Consider the following 24,379-nt stretch of genomic DNA (forward strand, 5'->3'; position numbering starts at 1 on the left):
ACAACAGAATCGCCATGTCTGGGGTGAAACTGCACCGCTATCATCTCAGGTGCGTAGGACAGGAACAGCCAAAGGCCTCAGCCGGGATCAGGACCCCGGTGGGAGGCAGTCAGGTGGGAGGCAGCCAGGACCCTGGTGGGAGGCAGTGTAGCTTCATGGAGAGAGCGCTCGGCTATAACTTGGGAGAGCTGGGCTCTGTTTCTGATTCTTTTGCTAGCCTAGGTGAACGTCTTCCCCCTTCTGTGCCTCAGTTTTTCCATCTATAAAATGGGGACAATGACCCCAATTTAGTTTGCAAGGTGCTTTGAAATGAAGCACTGGAACAGGTTACCGAGACAGGTGGTAGAAACTCCATTCTTGGTGGTTTTTAAGACCCGCGTAGACAAAGCCCTGGCTGGGAAGATGTAGCTGGGCTGGTTCTGCTTGGAGCAGGGGCTTAGACTAGATGTGACCTCCTGAGGTCCCTTCCCACCCTCGTTTTCTATGTTTCGATGATTCTATGAGATCTGTAGATGCAAAATGTGCCACAAGCCTCAGCATCCCTATGCCCCCGTCATTCCTGAGAGAGACGCTACCCAGAGCCACAGGAAGACACGCTGCTGTCCCCAAATGTCTTCATGCAGTGACTTCAGCCGGAGGTGGGGGGTAGGGTTCTCAGCAGGAGGTGGGAGTGAGGTTTAAACACAGCTCAGCCATGTTTGTGCTCCAGGACAGCTGCTGGTGCTAATCTGCCTGGCAGGGCATAACGGCGCCCTGCAATGCGGGAGTTTTGCGCAGCGAAGATGGGCCTGGCAAAGGGGCGTTCCCGTGTCCAACAGCCGAGTGGAAAAACAAAGGGAAGTGCACAAGGAGGCATTTGGTGCTCAGGAAATGAAGCCCAGATTTAATGCCTGCAATTACACTTTCATTAGACTCATCAAGATAAGATACTGTGAGGTCCTCTTTGCAGTAAAGACACATGATTGAGGACATAAAATCCCCCCACCCCGATAAAGCTGCTATGGTTTAGGGCATACAAGGGAAAGCAATTCAGGAAATACTGCTGGCATTTTCCCTCTGCTATAAACTCACTTGGCGGCTGGATCATTGGTTGACCACAGTTATTTCTTATTTTATTTTCAGCACCCACGAGGGAGCCGAGCAGCCAGGGGTTTATCAGACACAGCAAAGAGCCTGGAACCATGCTGGTTTATTCTGGCCTCCTGCGGCCTTGCTGTCAGCACAGGCAAAGTCAAGTGCACCGTATGTGATTATCTGGTGCCTAAATGCTGCGGTGATGGATGCTCTCTGAGCTACAATCTCTCCCCTAATCCAGCTCCTCGGGTTTCTGGAATTGGATCAAGCCTGGCCGGCTAAAAATGACCTCCTGGAGGGAGCTCCCACCGGCTGCCGTGCCAGGGCCCAGCTCCAGCCTCCTCCAGGCATTCGGAGTCAGGACAGACCTGGTGCAATCACTGAAGGGGTCCAGGGAACTGTAACCAGGACTCAAGTTAGGGGAGATGCTGAGCTACTTGGCGGGGTCTCCTTGGACCCTGACCAGATAGGTCTCGTTACCTCCACTTCACAGATTCACAGGAGGCATAAGCTGGCAACCACCTCAGGAGATCATCTACTCCAGCCCTGCACCTTGGGCAGGACTGATTATACCTCCTCCAGCCCCGGCAACTATTTGTCCAACCTGCTCTCAAAACCTTCCCGTGAAGAACGTGTCCCCACAGGGAGCCCGCTCCAATGCTGCACGCTTTATAGATTTAAGTCTCTTTTCTATACAATCTAATTCTTCTTTGCTAGACCTTAGGCTGGTTCCTCCCTGGTCTTCCATCAGCGGACAGCTGATTGCCGTTGCCTTCGTAAGGACCTCTCACGTCCTAGAGGACTGCTATCATGTCTCCCCTCTTGCTTACGCTCCGGAGACTCGGTTCTCTCAGTGCTTCCTCCCAGACCTTGTTTTCCAAGCCTCTCCTTGCTCTGTTTTTCTTCACAACTACCCCACATTTTTAAGATGCCAGATGAGGCCTTGCAGGTACTGAGGGGAGAGGAATAAATACTCCTGGGTCGTATAAGCAACACTGCTGTGAAGCCCTCGCAAAAGGACGTTGGCCTGTTCTGCAACAGCATCGCAGCCCCGGCTCCAGTTCACTACATGGTGCGCAACAGCCCCTGGTCCTCTTCTGGCTTGTTGGTTTGAGGGGTATCAACCCCACTATGGGGGCAACCCCACGTTGTCTACTATTTTTTCATCCTGTGAAGCTTTTAAGTGCTTGGTTACACAAATATTAGTCTGGGTTAATTTAGATCGAGATGATCATGCCTTGAATAGTGGGTAGGACTAGATGGCCTCCTGAGGTCATCCATCATCCAAGTCACCCATGAAAATACTGGATAGTACCAGACCCACGACAGATCCCTGTGGGACTTGATACAGCCTCATATTTGACAGCAAGCTGCTGACAGCTACCTTCTGAGTGCACATTTTCAAACAGCTTGTGGACCACAGGGAATCACAGACTCATAGGGCTGGAAGGGACCCTGAAGAATCATCGGGTCCAGCCCCCTGCACGAGCAGGAAAGACATCTGGGGTCCGATGCCCCCAGCCAGGTGACCGTCCAGTCTTCTCTTGAAGACCTCCAGGGTAGATGATTGCACCACCTCTGTGGGGAGCTTGCTCCATAGTCTGGACACCCCAGTTGTGAAGAAGTTTTTCCTAATGTTCAGCCTGAAACTATCTTCCAGGCGTTTGTGACCGTTGTTTCTAGTTTCCCCCCAGGGCACCCTGGTGAACAGTTGTTCACCGAGCCCCTGATGTACGCCCCTGATATAGCAGTAAGCCGCAATCAGGTCCCCTCTCGGCCTTCTTTTCTTTAGGTTGAAGGGTCCGAGATCCCTCAGCCTCTCCTTGTATGTCTTGCTGTGCAAGTTCCTGATTACGTGGGTGGCCCTTCTGTGGACCCTCTCGAGCTTTAGCACGTCCTTGTTGAAGTGCGGTGCTCACAACTGGACGCGGTACTCCAGCTGTGGCTGCACCAATGTTGAGTAAAGCAGGAGAATCACTGCTTTGGATTTACTGGAGATGCATCGATTGATGCATGCCAGGGGTTTTTTGGCCCTAGTGGCTACTGCGTCGCATTGCCGGCCCATATTCATGCTGGGGTCTATTGTTCCCCCCAGATCCCTTTCGTGTGTAGTGCCGGTCAGGTTAGCAATGCCCAGCCTGTAGGTGTGCGGCGGGCTCTTCCTTCCCAAATGCAGCACTTTGCATTTCTCTACCTTGAACCTCATCTGGTTCCCTTCTGCCCAACGTGCCAGCCTGGCTAGGTCTGCTTGTATCTGCAGCCTATCTGCGGGTGTGTCGGCACAACCCCATGTCTTGGTGTCATCCGCGAACTTGGCCAAGGGGCTTTTCACCCCCTCATCCAGGTCATTGATGAAGATGTTGAACAGCACTGGGCCAAGTACCGACTCCTGGGGGACACCGCTGCCCACATCTCGCCAGCACGACACCGATCCATTCATTTGGGCTCTCTGTGTCCTACCCTGCAACCAGTTTTGCACCCATTTGATGGCCCTGCAGTTGAGCCCAATATCTTCCAGTTTTCTGATCAGCACCTCGTGGGATACCAGGTCAAAGACTTTCTGGAGGTCGAGGTATACGATGTCAATGCTTTCCCCTCGTCCAGGTGGCGAGTCACCTGATCATAGAAAGAAATGAGGTTGGTCGGACAAGACCTGCCCGCGATGGAGCCATGCTGGCCGTCATTCGGTATTGTGCCTTCTGCAAGTTTGTCACATTTCCCTAGCGTGTTTGTAAGCAGGTACTGAGGGCCAGCGCCCAAAGCCTCACTAAGGGGACTCAGCCGGTGGCCAGACCTGGTGGTAGATGTCCCAGGCCCTTGGGTGCTCTTGGCTATAGGAACTGCAGTGCCTCGACCATGCCAGGCCGAGGAGGACCTCTGCCCTTTTCATTCTCAACACACCCATGCCGGCTGGTTTTTATCACCTCGTTCCCTACTAGACGCTTAGAAACCGATTGTTTAATAAATCATTCAGGACTCAAGCACAGCCGAGCATTGAAAAGGTTGTAAATCTCTAAGAGAAGCAGAGTTTACAAGGTGAAGGAACGGCTTTTGTTGGACCAACGTATGCAGCGGGGAGGCAGGCGTTTGGGGGGGAGCGCCCCTCACCAGCCAAGAGCAAGGGAACCGAGAGCAGCGGGAGAAAGGGGAAACCCGGGAGGCTATGAATAAAGGGACCAGCTGAAGGGAGCCGCCTGATCTCTTCAAAGTCCTTTCAAGATGATCAAGGGCAGAAAGAGGTGTTTTTAGGCCAGAAGGGCCCATGACAACCTGAGGACACCTGAGGAAGGGCAGTTTGTGCCTGAAAGCTTGCCCTATGCACTCGGTCCAATAAAAGGGATCATCAGTGAGCCCGTGCCTCGTATGCATTTCCTGGACTATCACGGCTACCATCACGCTCTAACAACCTCGCTGGGTAAAGTGCCCAAGTGAATCGCTCCTGTTTGTCTTTTAGAAAGGGACACGCGGTCCTCATCGAAGGAGCTGGAGTGGTTGGGCACAAGCTGCCCGGATCTTATTCTGCCTTTTTCCACTCAATTAAGGAGCTGTCGACTGTTAGCAACCTCATCCCCCTGTCAGTACTTGCAGGCTGTGATCACGTCACCTCTTGACATTTTTTCAATAAATAACATAAATCGAGCTTCCTAAGTCTGTCGCTCTACGTGGTGTTTTCCAGACCTCATATCATCCCTGCCACGCTCTTCTGCGCTCTGTCAAATTTTCCCCCAGCCTTGGGGAAGTGTGGAACTGGGACCAATATCCCAGTAATAGACTCGCCAAGGCTGAATGCAGAGGTGAAGCACCTCTTTCTCCCTAGGTGATGCGCCCGTGGTTATGCATCCGAGGTCTGCATGAGCCCTGGTGGCTGCAGCGCCGGACTGGGTTCACTCTGTCCACCGTGAGCCCTTCGGTCCCTCTGAGGCCGTTGCACTCCTGGACAGAGTTCGCCATCTTGCAAGTGCAACGTGCTTCTTTGTTCCTAGATGCGTGACCTAGTGTTTGGCTGGACGTTGCCCAATAAGACCACCTCGCCAAGCGATCTGGGTTGTGCTCGAGAACCAACTTGCCTACACGCAGCGTGTCACCGGTCTTTATGTCATCTGTAACGATCTAGTATTTTCCCTGATGCCCAATCGATCTCTAATCCTCCAGCTCACTGGGCTGAGAGCAGATCCCTGCAACAGGACCCCTTGGCCTGGATGATGATTCCCCATTGCTTTTTAAGCCTTGCCCCTTAAGCACCTTCTAATCCAGTGCTTCCCAAACTTTGGGAGCTGCTATTCTAATCCCTTCAGCCCAGGCTGCATTGGTCTTGTGTAGGGCTATTTTTTTTTTTTTACTGAGAGTTTTAAGAATTAATCTGTGTTACAACCTTGCCCTCACCCGTGTCCTGATAGGGCCATTTTTCTATACTATAAATAATGCCTTTCACCAGGGTTTATTGCAGGACGGATTTAGACACTATAAACCAAGGCTGAAAGCCTCAGATGTGAGTAATAGGGCCCGCGTAAGTGGAAGGAGGTTGAAGAGGCCTTGTGCGGAGAGATAAATGAATGACCGCAAGGATGGATCGGTGTTTACGTTCCCTGTAATTTCCCATATCACATAATGCAAATGTCTGGGACGCATCCAGCTCAGGCTGTCAGAGCCGTTTACGAGAGCCATATCGCTCCGGCTCCTCCGCTCAGTTCTGTCAATTTGCCTTCGCTGCAGCACACGGGAGCAAACACTTAGATGTGCTTTTAACATGATAAATGGGGGTGGAGAGGAATGGGGATGCCCATGAGGAAAGCGCAGCCTTCAGGGTCCTCCAGGAGCTGGGGAGAGGGCAGGGATCCCAGGCTCCCATCTCACCTTGCTTGGGAAACCTCAGTGCTCGCTGGACCACCAACAACCTTGACTCCTTACAGAGCTCCTTGCCTCCTCTTCCTCCCCATCACCCCCCAGGTTGGCAGTGTGCAGCATCCTTACTCCCCTCCCTTCCTGCACGCTCAGCCCAGCTGTTACTGAACACCATCAGCTCAGCCTTGGCAAATCTGACCCTTCCCCTCTTCTAGCAGCCCCTTGGTGCTTTAGACATCCTCTGCCTTGCCTGCTCTGGCCTCCACGGTACTCACACTCTTCCTCTGTGACTAAGCTTCATTAAAATCCATCCTATCTTTGTTCTCGTCCCAAAGTCTGCGCCATCTAAACTCGATCTGGCAGCAGGACGCTTGCATTTCTGGGTGCTCGCTGCCCAACTGTGCCTTGAAACAAAAATGGAGAGCCAGGTTTTTGGCTGGTGCAGAAAGAGCCTGGAGAGGATCAGGAGGCATGCGGATCCCAGAGAGGACTTTGCAGGTCCCAGAGAAGTAGTGTGCTATGGGAGGGAGGTGGCACAGACAGGCAGCCGCACGGCTGTGCTTCACCCCAGCTGGTGGGCAGACGATACAAGCTCAAACAGCGTCACGCGCCGAGAGCCCCACCAGAGATGTCCACTGGGCTTTCTAGTCCAGAGAGTCCAGATAAGCTTCGGACTTCAGGTGTCTCTGACTTTTCCCACCGCGCATGGCAGTACCCCAGATGTTCTCCATGCCCGTGTGCAGATCTGCCAGGTCCTCTTCCCACTGCCCTCCGAGCCCCACCTGGTTTCTGCGTTAGGTGCAGGACAAAGGGAGCGGGTCTCCTGGTTTTCTCAGTGAAGACCCCCGTGCCTGGTAGTGGGAGCTGTCCTTCTTAAGCAAGCAGGATTCATCAAGCCTTTGGTCCCAGGCTACCTCGCAACCTGCACCTCTGATGAGGCCACGGACCTGTGTATGATGAACTGGCCCCGCTCAGGCTGGGCCCCGGAAGAGGAAACTATTTTTGCTTTCTTCTGGCTCAACAAGTCTCTGAAATCCCAACACCCTGACTCAGGAGGGAGGGCAAGGACAATCCTGTGGGTGCTGAGACCCCAACGCCTCCTGGGATGTCCTCCAAAAGCAGGTTTCAGAGACTGCATGTTCTGGGGCCCAGCTCCGGTACGTGGGCCAAAGTTCCCCAACTGACACCCCTGAGATCAAGGCAGAGAAATCCTGATTCAGACAACTGAGTTGCGCGGTGTGATTAGCGGAGGTGTCAGACAGGCACTGCTCCCAGTGGCGAGCTCTGGGCCCAGCTGAACCGTAAGCCGAGCAGGGTTTGAAACGTGCAGAGGTGCTGCAGTTCCTGCAGGCCGTCCGCGGGCTCCGATGCACCATCCCGCCTTGCGGCTGCTCGGGAGGCTTCGCTGGGCCTCTTGATTTGATGCTTTTCGTGAGACAAAAATAATCCTCTTGCGTCAGCTACGGCGCCGGGCTCAGCAAGGCGGTTGATTCATCTGCGATTCCTTCCCGGCTTTCATTTAAACAATTCCCCCTCGAGCCCAGCAAATTAACTGGAGCAGAAGACATGTATTTGGACAGCCTGCCAGCGCAGGTGTCTGTCAAGGCTTTCTCTCCCTTGCCGAGGCGGCTGGTGGATCGCACACGCTGTGTGTGTGTGTGAGCACACGCGTGTGGTGTGAAATGCTGCCTCGGGGCAGTAATCGAGGTGTGCAGGGTCAGGACTGTCTGCACATTTTGTTTCTTCCCGGGTGACGGGAAACACAATGAGAGAAGTCCATGTTGGCTGCGTCCGGGGGGACATAGCGTATACCGGTGGAAGTGAGTTGCTAATGGCATTATCCGACGCCAGCCTGGCCCCGTACGATCCGGGGAGGTTCCCCGTGGAGGCTGCTTCCCGCTCCGTGGCAGTCACGCTCCCTCCCATCTCGGGGGCTGCCTCACCGCGGTCCATCGTTACCACTCCCCGCTTTCCCCTTTCACTGCAGGGGACCTGCCCCAGTGGCTGTAGCTGTCGGACCGTCTCCAGGGTCCCCAGGTCAGACCGGCTGGACGTGGGGCAGGGATCCAGCTCTGCAGAAATCAGTAGGAAGGAGGAGCAGGCAGGCTTGGAGGGGAGCAGGCTGCCCCGGACTCCCGTCCCTGGACTCGCTGGAGAAGCGAAGGACTGGCTTGCTCCTCCCAGCAAGCACCTGCCTCAGGGAGCCTCAGAACCAGCTCCCTTGCTTTGCTCCCCTCCTGGCCCCAGGTGCTGGCCTCCTCGGCTGCCCTGAGACACAGCATCAGGACCAGGGAGGAGGAGTCCTTCCTCCCCCAGCCTGGGAGGAACGGCTCAGACCCGGCTTGGGCTCTCCCCTCGCCCACAAGCAGGGAGTCTGCCTGACCCGCCATCTCTCCCCGCTTTTCTCAGCTACTCTGTGCTACGGTTCACGGAGCTCTCTGCACCTACCTCCTCCACCGCCGGCCTGGGGTTGTGTCCCTCAGGCCCCCTTTCTCCATACCGCTGCCTCCTCCCCAAGCCAAGGGCCCTGCGCTCCCCTTCTCACTCCCTGTCTCCTTGCCTGGGCAGGGAGAGAGGAATCCATCGGGACGTCCTGGGAAGAACAGCACGGCTAAACCAGCCGGCCCTTCGGGGCTTGCAGCCGCTCTCCCAGCTGCAGGGTTATGGAGCAGGCGAATCTTTTCCGGTTTTCACAGCAGCCCGCAGGGCTCTGGCTACTCTGGTCTGGAGTTTGCCGACCGCAGCATTTGAATGCTCCTGCGCTACAAACGGAGCGATGCCCCGGGCCAGGTATCAGACCAGAAACCCAGTCCAGCACCTTCCTCTGCTAGTCACTGCGATGACACAGGTACGCTGAAACCATGATGCAAAGGCACCAGTAGAACAAGCAGCTCGTGACAGGGACTGGCCCTGGCTGGGCTGGACGAGGAAGCCTGGCCCGCAGCTCCCCGGTGCAGATCCTGCCCCAGCGCTCTCCAGAGCAGTGGTTCTGCACCGGCAGGTGGGGACGGCCCCGCGGTGGGGGCCAGGCAGCACCCTAGTCAGCAGACTGTGATGTGGGCACTGAGCAGAGCACACGTCAGCCCTCCTCTGGGCAGCCAAAGGGGCAGATATGTGGGGCCAGGAGGGGGAGAAAGAGATGGTTGCTGCCCTGGAAGGGAGGGAGCCTGTGGGGAAGACAATCCCACCGCTACCCACTGGATACTGAATGTGCAAGGCACAGAAAAGCCTCCGAGCGGGGCCGAGCTCTAGGGCTATGAAGCCACGCGAGTGCCCCTGAGGCTCATGGAGGCGACATGGGATTTAGGCGCAAGAGCTCAGTCCTATGGAGGGTCGCGCCCTTCGCCAAGTTGGCCGCAGCTGTTCACGGCGCAATGAAAAGACGGTGCAAAGGGAATTAACGATAAATGGGGATTAAGACAGCCCTGATTGCAATTAACTCACGAGTCACATGACTGGACGGGTAATTAGCAATGACAGACGCTTAAGCAGAGTGAGGCCCAGAAATGCCAACATTAAGCCCTGGAGGGTGGAGCTCCAGCTTGAATCTCCTGGGCCCCAGCCCTGCTACGGCGCTCTCTTCAAGGTACCCCGGGGCTTGGGGTGTCTTCATCCTGCCTTGCAGAAGGGGGACTAAGAGCCTGTCTATATGGTGCACGGCTGTGTTAGCATGATGCCGAGAGCTGGAGCTGGCCGAGGTCTCTGCTCCTTCCCGGCTGGGAGCTACTGTGCCTGGGCTGCGAGGGAAGGTCTCAGCACAGCACTGACCTGAGCCAAGCAGACAGACCGCAGACCCCGAGAGCTGAGGGGCCTTGCCCCCGGTGACCCGCAGTCTCATGCCAAAGCCAGGAACAGAAGCCAGGTCTGCTAGGGATTAGCTTGTGCTGCTTCCCCCGGGAAAACCAGCCCGCTTTGTGGGGAAGTAATGCCACCTCTGACACACAGCCAAGGGAACAGGGTCTGGACAGCTAAGATTTCCTGTCAGCCACCCTGACAGCCAACATCGAAAGAACGGGTAGTTCCCCATCCGGCCCCTGTTTCTAAGTGGCCCTGGTCAGTGTTAGCAGAGGACCCAAGGGCTGTACGGCCCCTCCAGAAGAGGCCAGAGAGGCCTGGCGGCAGAGCAAGAAATGGCCCCTTTTTAGGTCACGCTGTAGATATATTCCAGGGCTGCATGAGGAACAGCAGGCTCTCAGAAAGCAGAAGTCAGCTCCAATGCAGAGCAGGAAATGCATCCCAAAAACTCTACTCGAGGAGCTAACATCACACCACGGTGCTGGCCCTCAAACGCGCGCTGCGCGAGGGATGCTCAGCTCCGATGCCAGACGTGTCAGCAGAGGCGCTGACTTGCTGCTGCAAGGGAAGAACGAGGAAGGAGTGCTCCCAGCTTGAAACCCCGGCGTGTGTGTGTCCCCCCAGCTGCCTCTCCAGTCCTACCCTAGATGCCTCTTGGTCTCCGTGTGCAGGTTTGGGTTTGGAATAGTCTCATGTGCCTGACGTTTAGCCTGACATACAGAAGAAATCTGCAGGGCCTCTTCTTATACACAGTTAGGAGAGCAGATGCAAAGGGAAGAGCCTGCAAGCAGGGGCCGGGCACACAGCCTCGCTGGCTGCCAACCTCGGGGGCAGCGCTTGGGGCTGGGCTCTTCCCGGGGTTCCCAAACCAGGTCCTGGCTACCAGGTGCTGGTGAAGAGGTGCCTGGGCAGGCTACCTGTGCAGCACTGCCCTGGCTGCCTTGGCACAAAGCACCTCTTACGGTGCTGCAGGGCTGGCCACGTATGCACAGTTCCCTAAATGGAGATAAGCCCAGGACAAGGGAAATGAATGAGATGCTTCAAGGCGAAGCCCTGGCCTGCACAAATCCATCAGCACTGATGTTTCCCCTATGTGTCCTGGAAAACACAGACGGGCCAAATCCTGCTCTTGGGCACAGCACTGCAAATCACATGGAAGGTGGTGGAATCCCTTGGGAGTTACAGAGCTGCGCGAGAAAGCAGAGCTCTCTGTGTTGTTCACCCAGATCGCGGGCATTCAACATCTGGCCTGTGGAGGTGGGTTGTCCGGCCTGCCATCTTCTCCCGGGACTGCAATGGAGGAGCAGAGGGCAGGAGTCACCCACTCCTGGGGTTTGCCTAGCTGCTGCGGGGGGGAAGTGTCGGCGTGGTGTCCGCTGCAGCTGCCGCCGAATTGACCACTCCTCATTGCTACACCAGCCGCTCGTTCAGGAGCTAGGGGAAGCTAGGCAGGAGAAGTCAGCCCTGACCTCCCTGACACAGAAAGCACTCGGCACTGCTCGGCACCGCGCAGGTCTGAGCCGACACCTTACTAATTATTCATGAGAACAATTGACTCTTCTAAAAATGGAGGGACAAAGGGAGCTGTGCTGGCTCCAATTCCCAGCACCTCCGTTTCAGACTAATGCACCTTCCCCGGACTGCCAGGAGTCAACCTCAGCTTAAAATAACCCACCGGTACTGCTGAGGCAGTGTCTCTGCTGACGGACCAAGTGAGAGAGGGCAATGGGGTTGACGTGACATGCCGGGAATAAGGATGGGGGTGACGGGAGGCCAGGAACAGAAGAACGGAAGAGTTCTCCCCGTCCCCGCAAGCCCAGTGCGCCCACCGGCGGGCTCTCTTCTCCCCTCACCGATGCTGGTGCCATCAAGCCACGGGACCCTGGTGAACTGGGAAGAAGGATCCAGCCTCTTGTGTCTATTCCTGGAGGGTTTCATTTAGCATTTCTGTTATTTGGCGCGCTAGCAGCAAACACGTGATCTGCCTCCTGTGCAGAAGCCTTCCCTGATGGCTATTCCCCCCCCACTCTAATTTTTGTTCAAGCAATATTCTCAGTTCGAAAGGGATCCAGCAGGTAGGAGAGAGTCTGTTCAGGCCTTGTGGGAGGGCCGCGGGGGCACTAGGGAAGAGGCAGGGGGAGAAGGGAAAAGATGCCCTCCTGCCCCACGCAGCAACCAGCAAAGCCTAGAAGCCCGGGAAACCCCATAGCCGAATACAGGCACAGTGAAAAAGGCCCCCCAGGGCACTTCTGGGGACAGGTCACTGGAAAGAAAATAGTAAGAGTGACACTGTTGGGGTGACGGTTCAAAGCCTGTGTATGCAGGGACTTCTGCCCAGTTCTAGCCGACGGCTTTGCAGAAATGCATCGAATCGTATCTACTCTATTCAGTCTCCTTCGGCGAGCACAGTCAGTCCCAGACGAAGCCGGCTTGTATCTCAGGAAACCGAGTTTTGCTTTTGCCTCCGCTCCTGGTGTATTCAGGTTGGGCAGCTTCCGAAATAACTCACGTGACCGAAGAGAGGGCATGGCAACAGAAACAGCCTACTGGCTTTTAACTCTTCCAGGCACTGATGGTCACTGCAAACGCTCTACATTGGGGCATGAAAACCACTTACATTTGGGACCTAATTTGCCAATGAGGTCATTTACCTGGCAAATGAGTGTGGGTGATTGTGATCAAGCACCTGATGCCCACGTACATATTAGCACCATGCTGGGGACTGTGCTACTGCGAGGGCCCCAATCCTGGCTCAAAACCTGATGCGAGGCACTGAATAAACAGAGAACACAGGCTCCAAGGAGTTTGCTGTGTAACCAAGGGAGAAGAAACCGATCCCCGTAGCACAGAGCTGGGGGAGCCCAAGGGAACAGCGAGGTGTTCTGGTCCACGTGATATGCAGCCCTCCCATCGCACTCGCTGCCAGCTGGGCGTGTGCCTTTCAACGTGACTTAAACCTGCCTTTTGCATCCTTGTCAGCTCCGCTGAGCCTGACCCATCAGCCTAGGCATGTGTCGCTCTTCTGAGCCGCTCATTTCTCTTCCAGGGGGGAGGAGAGGTGGAGACTTCCTACAGGCTGCAAAAAGACAGCCAATGCCAGGAACAGTTTTCCTCCTGGATGCCTCAATCCAAGACATTAGCAATGTTGCTACCATCTTCCCTGGGCTGCCCTTATGGCCCGGTCCAGAAACCACCACATTAGCAAACTCGCCTCTTTGATTATAACATTTCTTAGAATCACAGAATCATAGAAAATTAGGTTTGGAAGGGAGCTCAGGAGGTCACATCTAGTCCAACCCCCTGCTCAGAGCAGGACCAGCCCCAACTACATCATCCCAGCCAAGGCTTTGTCTACCTGTGTCTTCAAAACCTCCAAGGATGGAGACGGCACCACCTCTCTGGGTAACCCATTCCAGTGCTTCACCACCCTCCTCGTGAGAAAGTTTTTCCTAATATCCAACCTCAACTTCCCTGGCTGCAGCTTGAGCCCATTGCTCCTTGTCCTGTATCTGCCCCCACTGAGACCAGCCCAGCTCCATCCTCTTTGCACCCCCCCTGCAGGGAGGTGACGGCTGCTATTCAATCCCCCTCGGCCTTCTCTTCTCCCAACTCAATCAGCCCAGTTCCCTCAGCCTCTCCTCACCAGTCCTGTCCCCCAGCCCCACAACCATTTCCACTGCCCTCCACTGGACTCTCTCCAATGTGTCCACAGGCTTTCTGTAGTGGGGGGGACACAGCTGGACACAGGACTCTAGATGTGACCTCCCCAGTGCTGAATAGAGGGGAAGAATCACTGCCCTCCATCTGCTGGCAATGCTTCTGCCAATGCAGCCCAGGATGTCGTTAGTCTTCTTGGCACCAAGGGCACACAACTGGCTCATCTCCATCTTATTTTCCACTGTCCCCCCAAGTCCTTTTCTGCAGAGCTGTTGCCCAGCCCATCAGCCGCAGCCTGTCCCGGTGCATGGGATTGCTCCCTCCTTTGCACTTGTCCTTGTTGAGATTTCTTTTGGCCCAATCCTCCAATGTGTCAAGGTCACTCTGAATCCTAGCCCTGCCCTCCAGCATATCTACTACTCCCCCCAGATTGGTGTCATCCATGAACTTGCTTAGGGTGCGCTGCATCCCATCTTCCAGATTGGTAATAAAGATATTGAACAAAACCAGCCCCAGGACTGCTTTTTATCTTGCTTTCATCTGTTTTGGTTTAAAGCCTTTGTTCCGCTGCTGTTTTTCTCTCCCGCTTGAGCGTCAGAGGGGTTGATGCATGGCTGTTTTAGATGTTTTGTTAAACAGCTGCATTCTTCTGAGCGTGGTAACAAAATGCTTTAATTTCTTCCTACCCAGCAGATGAAAAGAAGCTGGAAGTGTTTACCTAACTAAGCAGCCCTACTGGAGCCAGATTCCCACAGCAACGTCCCCAGGCCAGCTCAACTTCTTGGAATTTAGTGCAAATTAAGAACAATGTGTTACTAATTAAGTGATTTCTCTCATGGAACACACTTCAGTATTTTAAGTGTAGCTCAGATCCCTAAAGCAGTGCGTTCAGCGGCAGGGCGAGCAGCTGATGCTCCATAAGATAATACAAGCGCTTGGGTGCGATCTGCACTGGACTCCAGGGGAGACTGGCTTGCTAAGTCCCTGAGGATCCAACTGGACTTTGCTGAGGTCCTTGATGGGGGAAGGTGTCCAGTCCCACAGAGCTCCTTGCTGGATGGGGGCTGTGTTTCTATAGTGCCTAGCACACTTTGGCACCTACAGAAGTAAAAACAGCATCTCCCCATTTGCAGCGAGGCAGAACGACCCATCTCCTCTGCACGGGGACTGCTACGCTGCCATTAGGGTTTCCGGCACACCCCCCAGTCACTGCGACCACACTGTTGCCCTGGCCAGCCTCACTTTGTGACTCGACTGGCTTTCTGCAGCCCCAGCGTGTTCATCTGAGTGCAAGCAGCACAGAAATCCTGCTGTTGTGGAGGAAGTTTCATTTAGGTAAAAGAAGCAAGTGCCAGCTCATTGCGGGAGAGCAAAGGGTGGATGTGCCCCTGCGGCAGTCTGCCCTGAGCACAAGATAGCCCCCTGCCTCAGACAGCAAATCCTCAGCGGTGTGTCAGCAAAGGACAGCAGACAGATGCAGAACTGAGCTAGGCATCATCAGTCTCCTGAGAAAGGGACTGTGGGAAATATAACTGGGGCTTCGGCAAAGGATTTGAGAGGACGGCACGAGAGAACCTGAGTTGGAAGGGACTTCAAAGGTCATCCAGCCAAAGCCCCTGCACAGATGCAGGCCTGGCAGTTCTTAACCCATCGCGGACACGTGCCCAGCCAGCCTCTTGAACGCCACCTCCCACACCATGATGTTCCCCATGCCGCTCGTTCAATTAGGCTCATGTTATCCCAGCAAAAAAACTCCTCGCCACTCTGCTGTAGTTTGAGCCCACTGCCTTGTGTCCTACGCTTGGCAAAGGGGAAGAAGTTTCCTTCCTCTTCTTTGTGGCAGCCTTTCAGATACTTGAAAACTGTTATTCAGCCAAGTTCACAGGCTCCTAATGGTAATTTGTGCTAGCTCAGGTTTCTCTAGCTTATCACACAAGGAAGAGACTTGGGAGGCATTGCGGAGAGTTCACGAATAACACCAGCTCCGTGCTCAGCAGCCGTCAAAAAGGCAAACAAAATGTTAGGGGTGACAAAGAAGGGAACTGTGCACAAAATGGAAAGTATCACGATGCCCCTTAAAAAATGCACGGCGTGTCCACCCCTTGAATACTGTGCCTAGTTGTGGCCCCCATACCTCAGAAAGGAGGGAGAAGAACTGGAGAAGGTGCAGAGAAGGGCAACGAGGATGCTGCGTGCTATGGAGGGGCTTCCCTCGGAGGAGAGACTCACGAGGCCAGGCCTGTTCTGTTTAGAAGAGAGGGGGGACACGAGAAGGGTTTACAACATAGTAAATGGTGAAGAGAAAGTCAATAAGGATTTATTACTTCCTCTCTCACACAAGACCAGACTGAGGGGTCACAAAATAAAACTAGTCGGTCATAACTTTAAAACCAGCACCAGGAAGTTCTTTCCCACCCGGCGTGTCATTACAGCGTGGGACTCGTGGCCACCGGATGTGGGGGGAGCTGACAGGTTCGCCCGATTCACGGAGGGGCTGGACACATTCTTGGAGGAAAGGGGCATCAGTAGCTATTGAACAGGGGAGTTAGGAGCTCAGCCTCTGAATTTGAACTTCCTAGACCTTAAATGGTGGTGGCTGAAAGCAAGAGAGGAGCAGGGGGAAACGCTGGTCAGACCTAGTTCACTCTCCCATTCAGCCTCTGCTCTCTGCCACTGTGCGACACAGGAGACTGGGCAGGATGGCAGGATTCAGCAAATGGCAATTCTTCTGGACTTATGAGAATGGCAGGGGCGGCTGTGACAAAAGCCTTACGAGAGTCCAGGTATGTGATGTGCGGATATGTGACGTACAAGAGTCCAGATACGTGATGGGCAATGTATTGCTCTCATCCACCAAACCAGTTACCCCATCAGAGAAGCAAATCATGATGGTTTGGCCTGATTTGTCCATAGCAAATCCACGCTGGTTGCCAATGATCACTCCGTCTTCCTCCAGATACCAACACACTGAATGTTTCTAAGTTGCTCTAGTAACTTCCCAGGTATTGAAACCAGGTTGGTTCAATGGTCATTCCTCAGGGCCTCCTTACCCCGCTCCCCTTTCTAAAGAGGGGTGCTGGGCTAGCCCTTCTCCTGTCCTCTGGGATCTCACCCGGCAATGCCTTGGCAAGGATTATTGCTGGCAGCTCTACTCTTCCAGCAGCCTCAGGTGAATGCCAGCAGGCCCTGCCGGCTCCAAGTCGTCCACATTCTCACTCTCTCCAGAGCTGCACTGTGCTATCTGTCCACTTGTAGGGTTTCTTGCACGTGGGACCACTGCAGCAAAGCCAGCTCCGAGCGAATCTGCCTTCTCCAAGCGTTCTTTGAATAGCTCACCTTCCCCACGGAGAAGCAGACGCGCAGCCTCTCCTGATCTTTCTTTTCCATCCGATGTGTCGGTAAGAACCCCTTGCTGCTGTCTTGGACAGCTCCCGCCAGCTGCCCCGATCTACGTTCTGGAGCTTGCCCCTCCAGGTTCAGACTGTTATTTCATCCTCTCATCATCCTTCCTTCCACTGCCTGCCTGTCTTGCTGGATTTTCACAGAGCAAAAATTAGCAACATGAGAGCGGGATTAGTACAAAAGCTACGCAGGTGAGGAAGGGAAGGTAATGGCATTTGCCGATAGGGGAACAATGAGGCTGGAGCTCAAGGGCTGGCACAGGGACCAGCATATTTAATAGTCACATTGATGACCTTGGCACAAAGAGCAGATGTGTGCTGTTGCTAGGTCTTATGGACACAGTCAGATGCCATCACCACTGCAGCCTCACTGCAGCAACAGAAAGCCACTGCTCGTGCACCACTCTGGAAAAACATCTAGCTTATGACAAGGATGTGAGAAGAAGAAAAACCATGGTGGCCCAAGATCTAAGTATTACATTATTATATTATTATAGAGGAATAATAATAGCCTCTGCATGGGTAGCTGCCTTAAGATGTTTAACCAGCATGACACGGGGTGCCAACTTTGAAGCGCTCAGAACCACTGCACTTGCAATGGTGTATGCCCCGGCAGAAGATTGTGCCCTGGTATGGTCCAGAAGTTATCACACTAAAAAGCCTGACACTGTATTTAACAGGCTGCACAACCTGCACACACAGAGATGTACTCCCTGTACTCTTGGGCATTGGACCAAGCGACGTAAGAAGATAGATCCTAACATCATTACTGAGAATAGAGGCAAGAGCTGATGAAAATCACCTGTTCCATCAACTGTTAACTGACAGCTTGAACAGATGGAGGTTTAAGAGGCTTAAAAGCCATAAACTGTTTATGTATGAAGCCCACAAGCTCCTGGAGGAGACTAGGGATGAGGAACCAAACCTATGGGCAGCAATGGAGCGGGCCGACCACTGGGAAAGGTCAGACCTACCCCTACAGTGTTTCATACCAACACCAAATGAGTCCTCCGTTGGGCACAACCTTGACAGAGAAGCGTGGGTCAAGCTGAATATGCTGAGATCTGGACACGGATGCTTCAAAACAACACTTCACAAGACGAACGACTTGGACAGCCCCCTGTGCAAATGCAGGGCCCAGCAAACAGCACAGCACTTAATCAAAAGCTGCAATCTTTACAAATGCCCGGACGGATCTTCACATTGAGCGATAAATCCAGACAGCGGCTCATAGAATTGGAAGTTGAAATCTAACATCATATGAGAGAGAGATTATTATAGAAGAACAGACCATCAAGACTGGAGTAACAGAATATCAGACCATGGACCTCTAAGCCACAGCCAATGTCCAGGACCCCCAAGGAGATCCTTCTTCCAGGCACAATCTTTCCCAGATATGAACCCTCTCCAAAACACCTCCCAGCATTCAGCACAGCCCAGCTGGGCCAGTGGTCTTTTCCCTAACACACTGGATGCTGGGGATCACAAATGCTTTTTTATGCTGTGGTTTCTCATGCTTCAATTTGTAAGAGATCCTGCATCACAGCTGGCAAAGGTACTGCAGGGGGTCGCTCTCCTGGGCTTCATCAGGCTGTTGCTCCCCTCGCATCTCTCAACAGAGCCCAGCAATAATCAATCTTTTAGCAAATAAAGCAAGGAAATTTAAAAAAAAAATCCTTTTTGGTCCTCAGCCAGGCTGGCTGCCCTCTCTTAAGGGGACAAACCACCCTGTTACAGGTACCTAATCTAGGGTTGGGTATTTGACCGCTCAAAGAAAGTTTGCTCCATCAACCGGTCAATATTGGTCAACGATTGTAAAAAATTGCTAATAGGTCCAAATAATACACAGAAAAAACACAACTTTGCCATTAAGAAATGTGTCAAAAAACAATACAAAACCATATTTCTGTCAAGAAAACTACAAAAAAAAATGTTTTTTGGAAACATTTCTATAATCTTTCACCAGCCAAAAATACGCAGTCAACTGACAGTCAGTTGACAATGTTTGACCCGTCAGTTGACCGGCTTCCCAACCCTATGTAAATCCCATCTTCCAAAGTGACGTAGGCACCTAGTAGCTGAAGGGGACATTTTTAACACGTCTCAGTGATGCAGGACCTTACGGCCTTCAAGAGACAATGGGACTTAGGCACTCTGGACATTTGACTCGGGCACTATGGAGGTCATGTTAGGAAGAGGGTTTCATGTCTTTTTGAAAGTTTCAGCCTTTGGCTTCTTGGTCCTGCACACTGCTAAGAACCAAGCTGTGGTAATGGTGCTGAGAAGTGTTGAGATGAGGAGCTTCAGGTGTCTACAAACTGGAATGAATTAAGCTGCACGCACCTCCGGCGGCCTACCTGGCAGGCAGGCAAAGGGCAGCGGAGTGGCTCACGGGCATGCGGGGAGCCCGTGGCAGCGCTGTGAACAGAACCCGGGAGTCCTGGTTTCTCCCCACCTCCCTTTCCGTGCTTCAGCTGTGAGACAAACAGGATTAAGCTCATCCCTGCCATAACTCCCTCCACTTCAAAGGAGCTGGGCTGCGTTTAGCTCTGTCTCTCCCGGTGATCCCTCTCCCAGCAAACCCAAGGAATCTGGCAGATTCCTTAATGCCATGCCGGCATTAAGGAATCTGCCAGAATATACAAATCCTGCCTGTGGAACAGACAGCCCCGGTCTATTATTAGGGAGAGAGAGAGGTTTTGGAATGACATGTGGCTATTAAGAGTTCTCTGTCAAGCGAGGTGATTAGGCTGCTTGTCATACCTGCCTGGAGCACATGGCCCAGCTGCGCGGGGAGCTATGAATAGCAGCAGCGTAGCGCAGCCCCGCTCCTCACCTAGCACCATACACAAAGATCAGAGGGCAAAAAGGACATGTGGGTGAGTGCAGGAGGCCAGGAAACCACTGTGTCCTGTCAGCTCGTTAGTGCTGCCAGGACCATCAAGAAAATGCAGGGCCTAGTTTCCAGAGGAGCTGATGGAAGGGTGGCACAGCTCCCTCATACAGCCCAGCTTTGAGGCCGTCACGTACGGGCAGCATTAGGGCCGACAGCAGGAAGCCCAGGCAGGAAGCCCAGGGCACCTCACTTGCAAGAAAACAATCTAAGGACATAGGCAGGCAAGGTTCTTTGAACAGACCTGGTATCTTTTATTAGACCCACTGAGTAGTTGGGGAAAAAAAGTTCTTAGCAAGCTTTCGGGTGCAATCGCCCTTCTTCAGGCCTAGGGACTCTCCGCTTTTCTGAGACTCCAAGGAATGACCTTGCAATTGGGGGCTTTGCAGTTGTGGGTTTCCACAGCTGCTCTCTGAGGTCATGCAGCTAGTCGACAGCTGAGACCAGAATCTAGAAGCCCTCCTGTCCTGAGACACTGACTAGAGAGATCGCTGCTTGAACTGGGCAACAGATTCACGCCTATTCCTGGATTTCCAAGACGCCCCAACTTTAATGCCACAACCCAGGCAGGACTTTCCCAGGTCATGAAGAATCCTCTACTGGGTTCGACATCGCCTTCCCCTGTCGTCTTACATTACGTGATGTTGGAAGCACCATGTTTGCCCTAGAGAACAAACTCACTGATTCCTCACCCCAGTTCACGCACCTGCGTGTGACCAGCCAGGCAGCCAGGCTGGGTCTGCAGGACCTACAGCAGCCAGCACGTGTCATTAGTCATTAGGGATCGCATTGCTTTTAATTCAGACCTGACTTTAGATGGGCGACGTGCACAGATCGGCCTTCTGCTGCCTATCGGTTGCCCCTCCTTCCTCCCCACATGTGGAGGACACATTTAATCCCATGTTAAATGTCCCTTCAAAGACAACGAGGCAAGCAGAAGATGGACAGCTTAATAATGGCTGAGAGCAAGAACTTACAAAGAGGAGCCCATCACTTGCACCCCATTTGCACACTTCCTGGAAAGCGAGGCTTGTCATTTTTAAAGTCACTAGACAACTGCTGCCGGTTACTGGACGAGTGTCTGACAAAGCGCTGCATTTCCTTCTCAGCCGTTGCTGTCTCCTGCTAAGCAGCTGCTTTGTTTAAACCCAGACATGGCTGCATTTCAGTGCAGAGCAAAGGGATTAAACAACTGTGTTGTGTGGGCCCCTCTGCTTGATGTACCCTTGCTAGACCACCGGAGCCTTTCCAGCTTTAGAACAATCTGGGACACCCTGAGCAGCAGAAATGGTGGCTTACATATGCCCAAGAATTAATGGATCAACAAGGGAAGCAGTAAAAGAATGGGCTGTGAGCCAGGCAGAGAGTTCAGATGTTTCTGGGCTGGGGCTGTGAAGAAAGAAAAGAAACTTCCTTTCTCCATGCTGGCATCACCTGTATTAGATCTTCATGCAGCTGCCCATGCTGCTCACCTGAATGAATGGCACTCAGCTAGTCTTCCTGCTATTATATTCAGACAAGGAGAGATTCCCATCCCACTCACTCCAACGGCAAGCCACAGTAACTCTGCTAAAGCTCAATTACCCAAAGTTAGGCTGGTGAGAGGAGAATTGGGCCACAGCCTTTGTGCTCAAAGGCACAAACGGTTTGCAGGGTAGGTAAAGTCCTTTGGGATCAGTGTAAAGAAAGGAGCCACAGAGATGCAAGGCTATGGCCACTAAACCAAAGCCCTTCCTTGGTGCTGTGAAGTCCAGGTGAAAATGGTCTGCTAACAAGAGAAGACTGTGTTCAGGGATTATCCAGGGCTGACAGAGAAGAGCCTTGCAGTACAAAGCAGCCCTGCTCACATAGCTGAATGAGCTGCACACCGGCAGCCCTGGGTTAATACTAGTTAAGAAACATGGAAGAGTTTATCAGAAGCATCCTGCGCTACTACCTAGTCCTGAGCTTGCAGGAGAAGGCTAGGTAGGTTTCATCAAGTCGCTGAGGCAGGTATGTGGCTGTTGCAAGTAGGTGTGAATGAACAAGCTGTAAGGTTGAAAGAAGCTGAGGAAGCTCCTTCACTGGAGGGCTCCAAGCAGAGGCTGGACAGGCATCTGCAGTGGGGTAGGAACAGCACAGCGTGCATCTGTGCAGGGGGTTGGACTCAGATGCCCCTTGAGGTCTCTTCCAGGTGTGGGATTCTGGAGCAAACTTCCAACAGGGGTAGTGAGGGCAAATCTGTCACCTACAGCTAAAGTGGATCTTCAGCTCTGGCTGCCTGAGATCCTGGGGGGGTGGGACCGGGTGGCCTGGGAGGCTGGCCCTATGTTTCTAGGTGATGCGCTCCCTATAGAGAGAGGAAGCAAGTGTGCCAGCCCTGCAGGGGACCCCAGGAGGAAGTCAGGCCTAGGCAGCAGCTTATTTTGTCCCATTTTTGTGAATAAAACCAGGACTGCAACAAAGGTAGGGTGAGGTAGGTAGCTGTGTTCATCTGGACTAGACTGGATGACCTCTGAGGTCCCGTCCAGCCCTACTTCTCGATGACTCTAAGAAGTCAGGCAGGAGGCTGGGTAAAGATGCACCTTATACACTAACTAAATCAGAGGTGCAGAAGCATTCATGAGCCCACGATCATGACAGCTTATGCATCTCTTATTTAGTCTACAAGGTGCATCTCTTCCCTGCCTTCAACAAAGGCGTGAGTGTGGAGCTGCTACAACATAGCCTGTGACCTGTGTTTGGAAACCACCTGCTCACATGTAGTTACTGCCCTGTAGGATGGGGCATCTTACAACTGGCCTACTGGCCAGCTAGAAAAAAAACTTGAGTTTCCTTTTCCCCACGTCCATACAGAGCAGAGACAACCCCCACAGCTAGTGTTGTTCCTTACTGTGTAGATCATTTCTCACAACCCCAAGGGCTTTACAAGAGGGTCGCTACCATGATTCCCATTCTGCAGGAGGAAAAGTTGAGGAGCAGCAAGAGGAAGCCACTTGCTTGAGGCCACACAGGCCTGGTGCCACAGGCTGTGCCTTGCACACGGGAGCTCTGTGCATCCACGACGGCGCCCTTACCTTAGGCATCTTGCGCAGATTGGGGGAGAGCTTCAGGCTGGTCACGTGGCCTCGGTCGTCCCCGATGATGATGACAGGGTAGACAGGGTTAAACTGGACGTGGGTGATCTTGTTTTTCTTCTTGGCCACCACGGGCTGGGAGCAGATCGCTTCGTACTTGTTAATGCTCAGATCAAACACGTGGGCCTGGGAAACAAAAGTAGCCAGCACAAAAGGGATTAATCAAGCATGAACATCCATTTGCAGCAGAACAAAGCTGAGCAGAGTGCAGCGGCCAGACAGGCCTATGAGGTCCCGGTGAAAGCCATCCCTGGGGGCCTGGCACAGAACTACTCCCCGCAGCCTGTTCCCAGGGCTTTGTCCTGTTGCAAACAACTCACGTGTGAGGGCACTGAGCGCTTCCCAGGGGAGACTGGCTGGCAGTCTACTTGAGATGCAGTGTGCGCCCTCATTTTAGCTCCAAGGGCTCTGGGGCCCTGTGGAGGATGTTGTTCCCAAGCCCACAGCAAAGCCCCAGCTGACCCAGCAGCCCTCCATGCCTGGATCAAGGCTTTAAAGTAACCAGGCAATCATGGTTTCCATCATGCTTGCTGTGCCCAGCCCGGCGCGGGCCCGGGAAGAGTTTCCAATGTGCTGATTAGCCTTCGCTGCAAAGCTTCCAAATATTTTGGGCCTTAATAACACAATAAGGAGCAGACACACTAATAAGCAAATTAGGAGAATGTACACGCTATGCTAATGAGCGTTTCCCTGGACAGAGGAACCGAACGGTGCGCTGTGGGACTGGCTGACACTGGGCCTTCGCGGGAGCCCTGCTCTTTCAGGCACCGGCGTAGCTACAGCGTCTGTATTCATACAGCAGCAGCATCTCGCAGCTCACAGCCGTGCTGTGCTGGGGGCTGTCCAAACACAGAGCACAGTGGTGGCTTCAGGTGCCAGGACTCAGGAGGGCTCCCTGGGGCTGGTGAGAGAGAGCCAGGTCCCAGCAACTCTCACATCATCTCTTCAGGGTCTGATGCCTTCTGCAGGGCACAAATCCTGTGCATTGAGCCCCACGCTTCATTCACGCCGTTGTCATGTCACAGTTACTGCTCGGCACTGGTTCCAGGATGCAGGCATCTGGGCAGCAGGGTCCCACCATCCCAAGAGGCTGCTAGCCATGGGGAGAAGCCCAAAAGTAAGAACAACAGCCACAAAGGGATTCAGCCCTTGGACCCAGTGTCAGATCCTTGTCCATCCAGAGAGGCCAGCTGGGCCAGGCTGGGAGCCTCGTCTGCTCTGAGATGGACCGGAAGAGGAGGGAGTGAGGGCACTGGTGCACTGTTGTTGCAAAGTGGGTATTATTAACACAAGCAGAGGTGTGGTGGCAAACCCGGGGACAAGCTGAGACGGGCACAGCTGGATGTATGCACACTACCATTACTGCAACCAGGAGCAGCCCAAGCTCTGCAGAACAGCATTAGTGCAGGGCATAAGCCTGTTGCCTGGCCAGTAGCAGCATCACATGCAGAGCGGGTCTGGCTCACTGCAGCCATGGGTTGTTGCAGCCATGGGTGGAGGCAAGAAGTTGCACAGGTATGTCCTTAGTAGGGCTGTGCTTTAGCACCCCAGCTCAGCTGCCTGCTTCCACTGGCCCCAGTGTTGCTCCTGGGTTAGGAGAC

The 24,379-nt window shown here is 53.5% G+C and overlaps 1 protein-coding gene across 1 annotated transcript in view; it reads right to left on the bottom strand.

Moving 5' to 3' along the window:
• DNAI1 (dynein axonemal intermediate chain 1) overlaps nucleotides 1–24,379 on the bottom strand; it is a 210,982-nt gene that overhangs the window by 22,576 nt on the left and 164,027 nt on the right. The window contains exon 19 of the mRNA XM_006026569.2: nucleotides 22,719–22,904. Coding sequence (XP_006026631.2) covers nucleotides 22,719–22,904 — 186 coding nt within the window. The remainder of the gene's footprint in view (nucleotides 1–22,718; nucleotides 22,905–24,379) is intronic.

Source organism: Alligator sinensis, unplaced genomic scaffold (genome assembly GCF_000455745.1).
Source record: "Alligator sinensis unplaced genomic scaffold, ASM45574v1 scaffold783_1, whole genome shotgun sequence".
NCBI classification, from domain to species: Eukaryota; Metazoa; Chordata; order Crocodylia; family Alligatoridae; genus Alligator; species Alligator sinensis.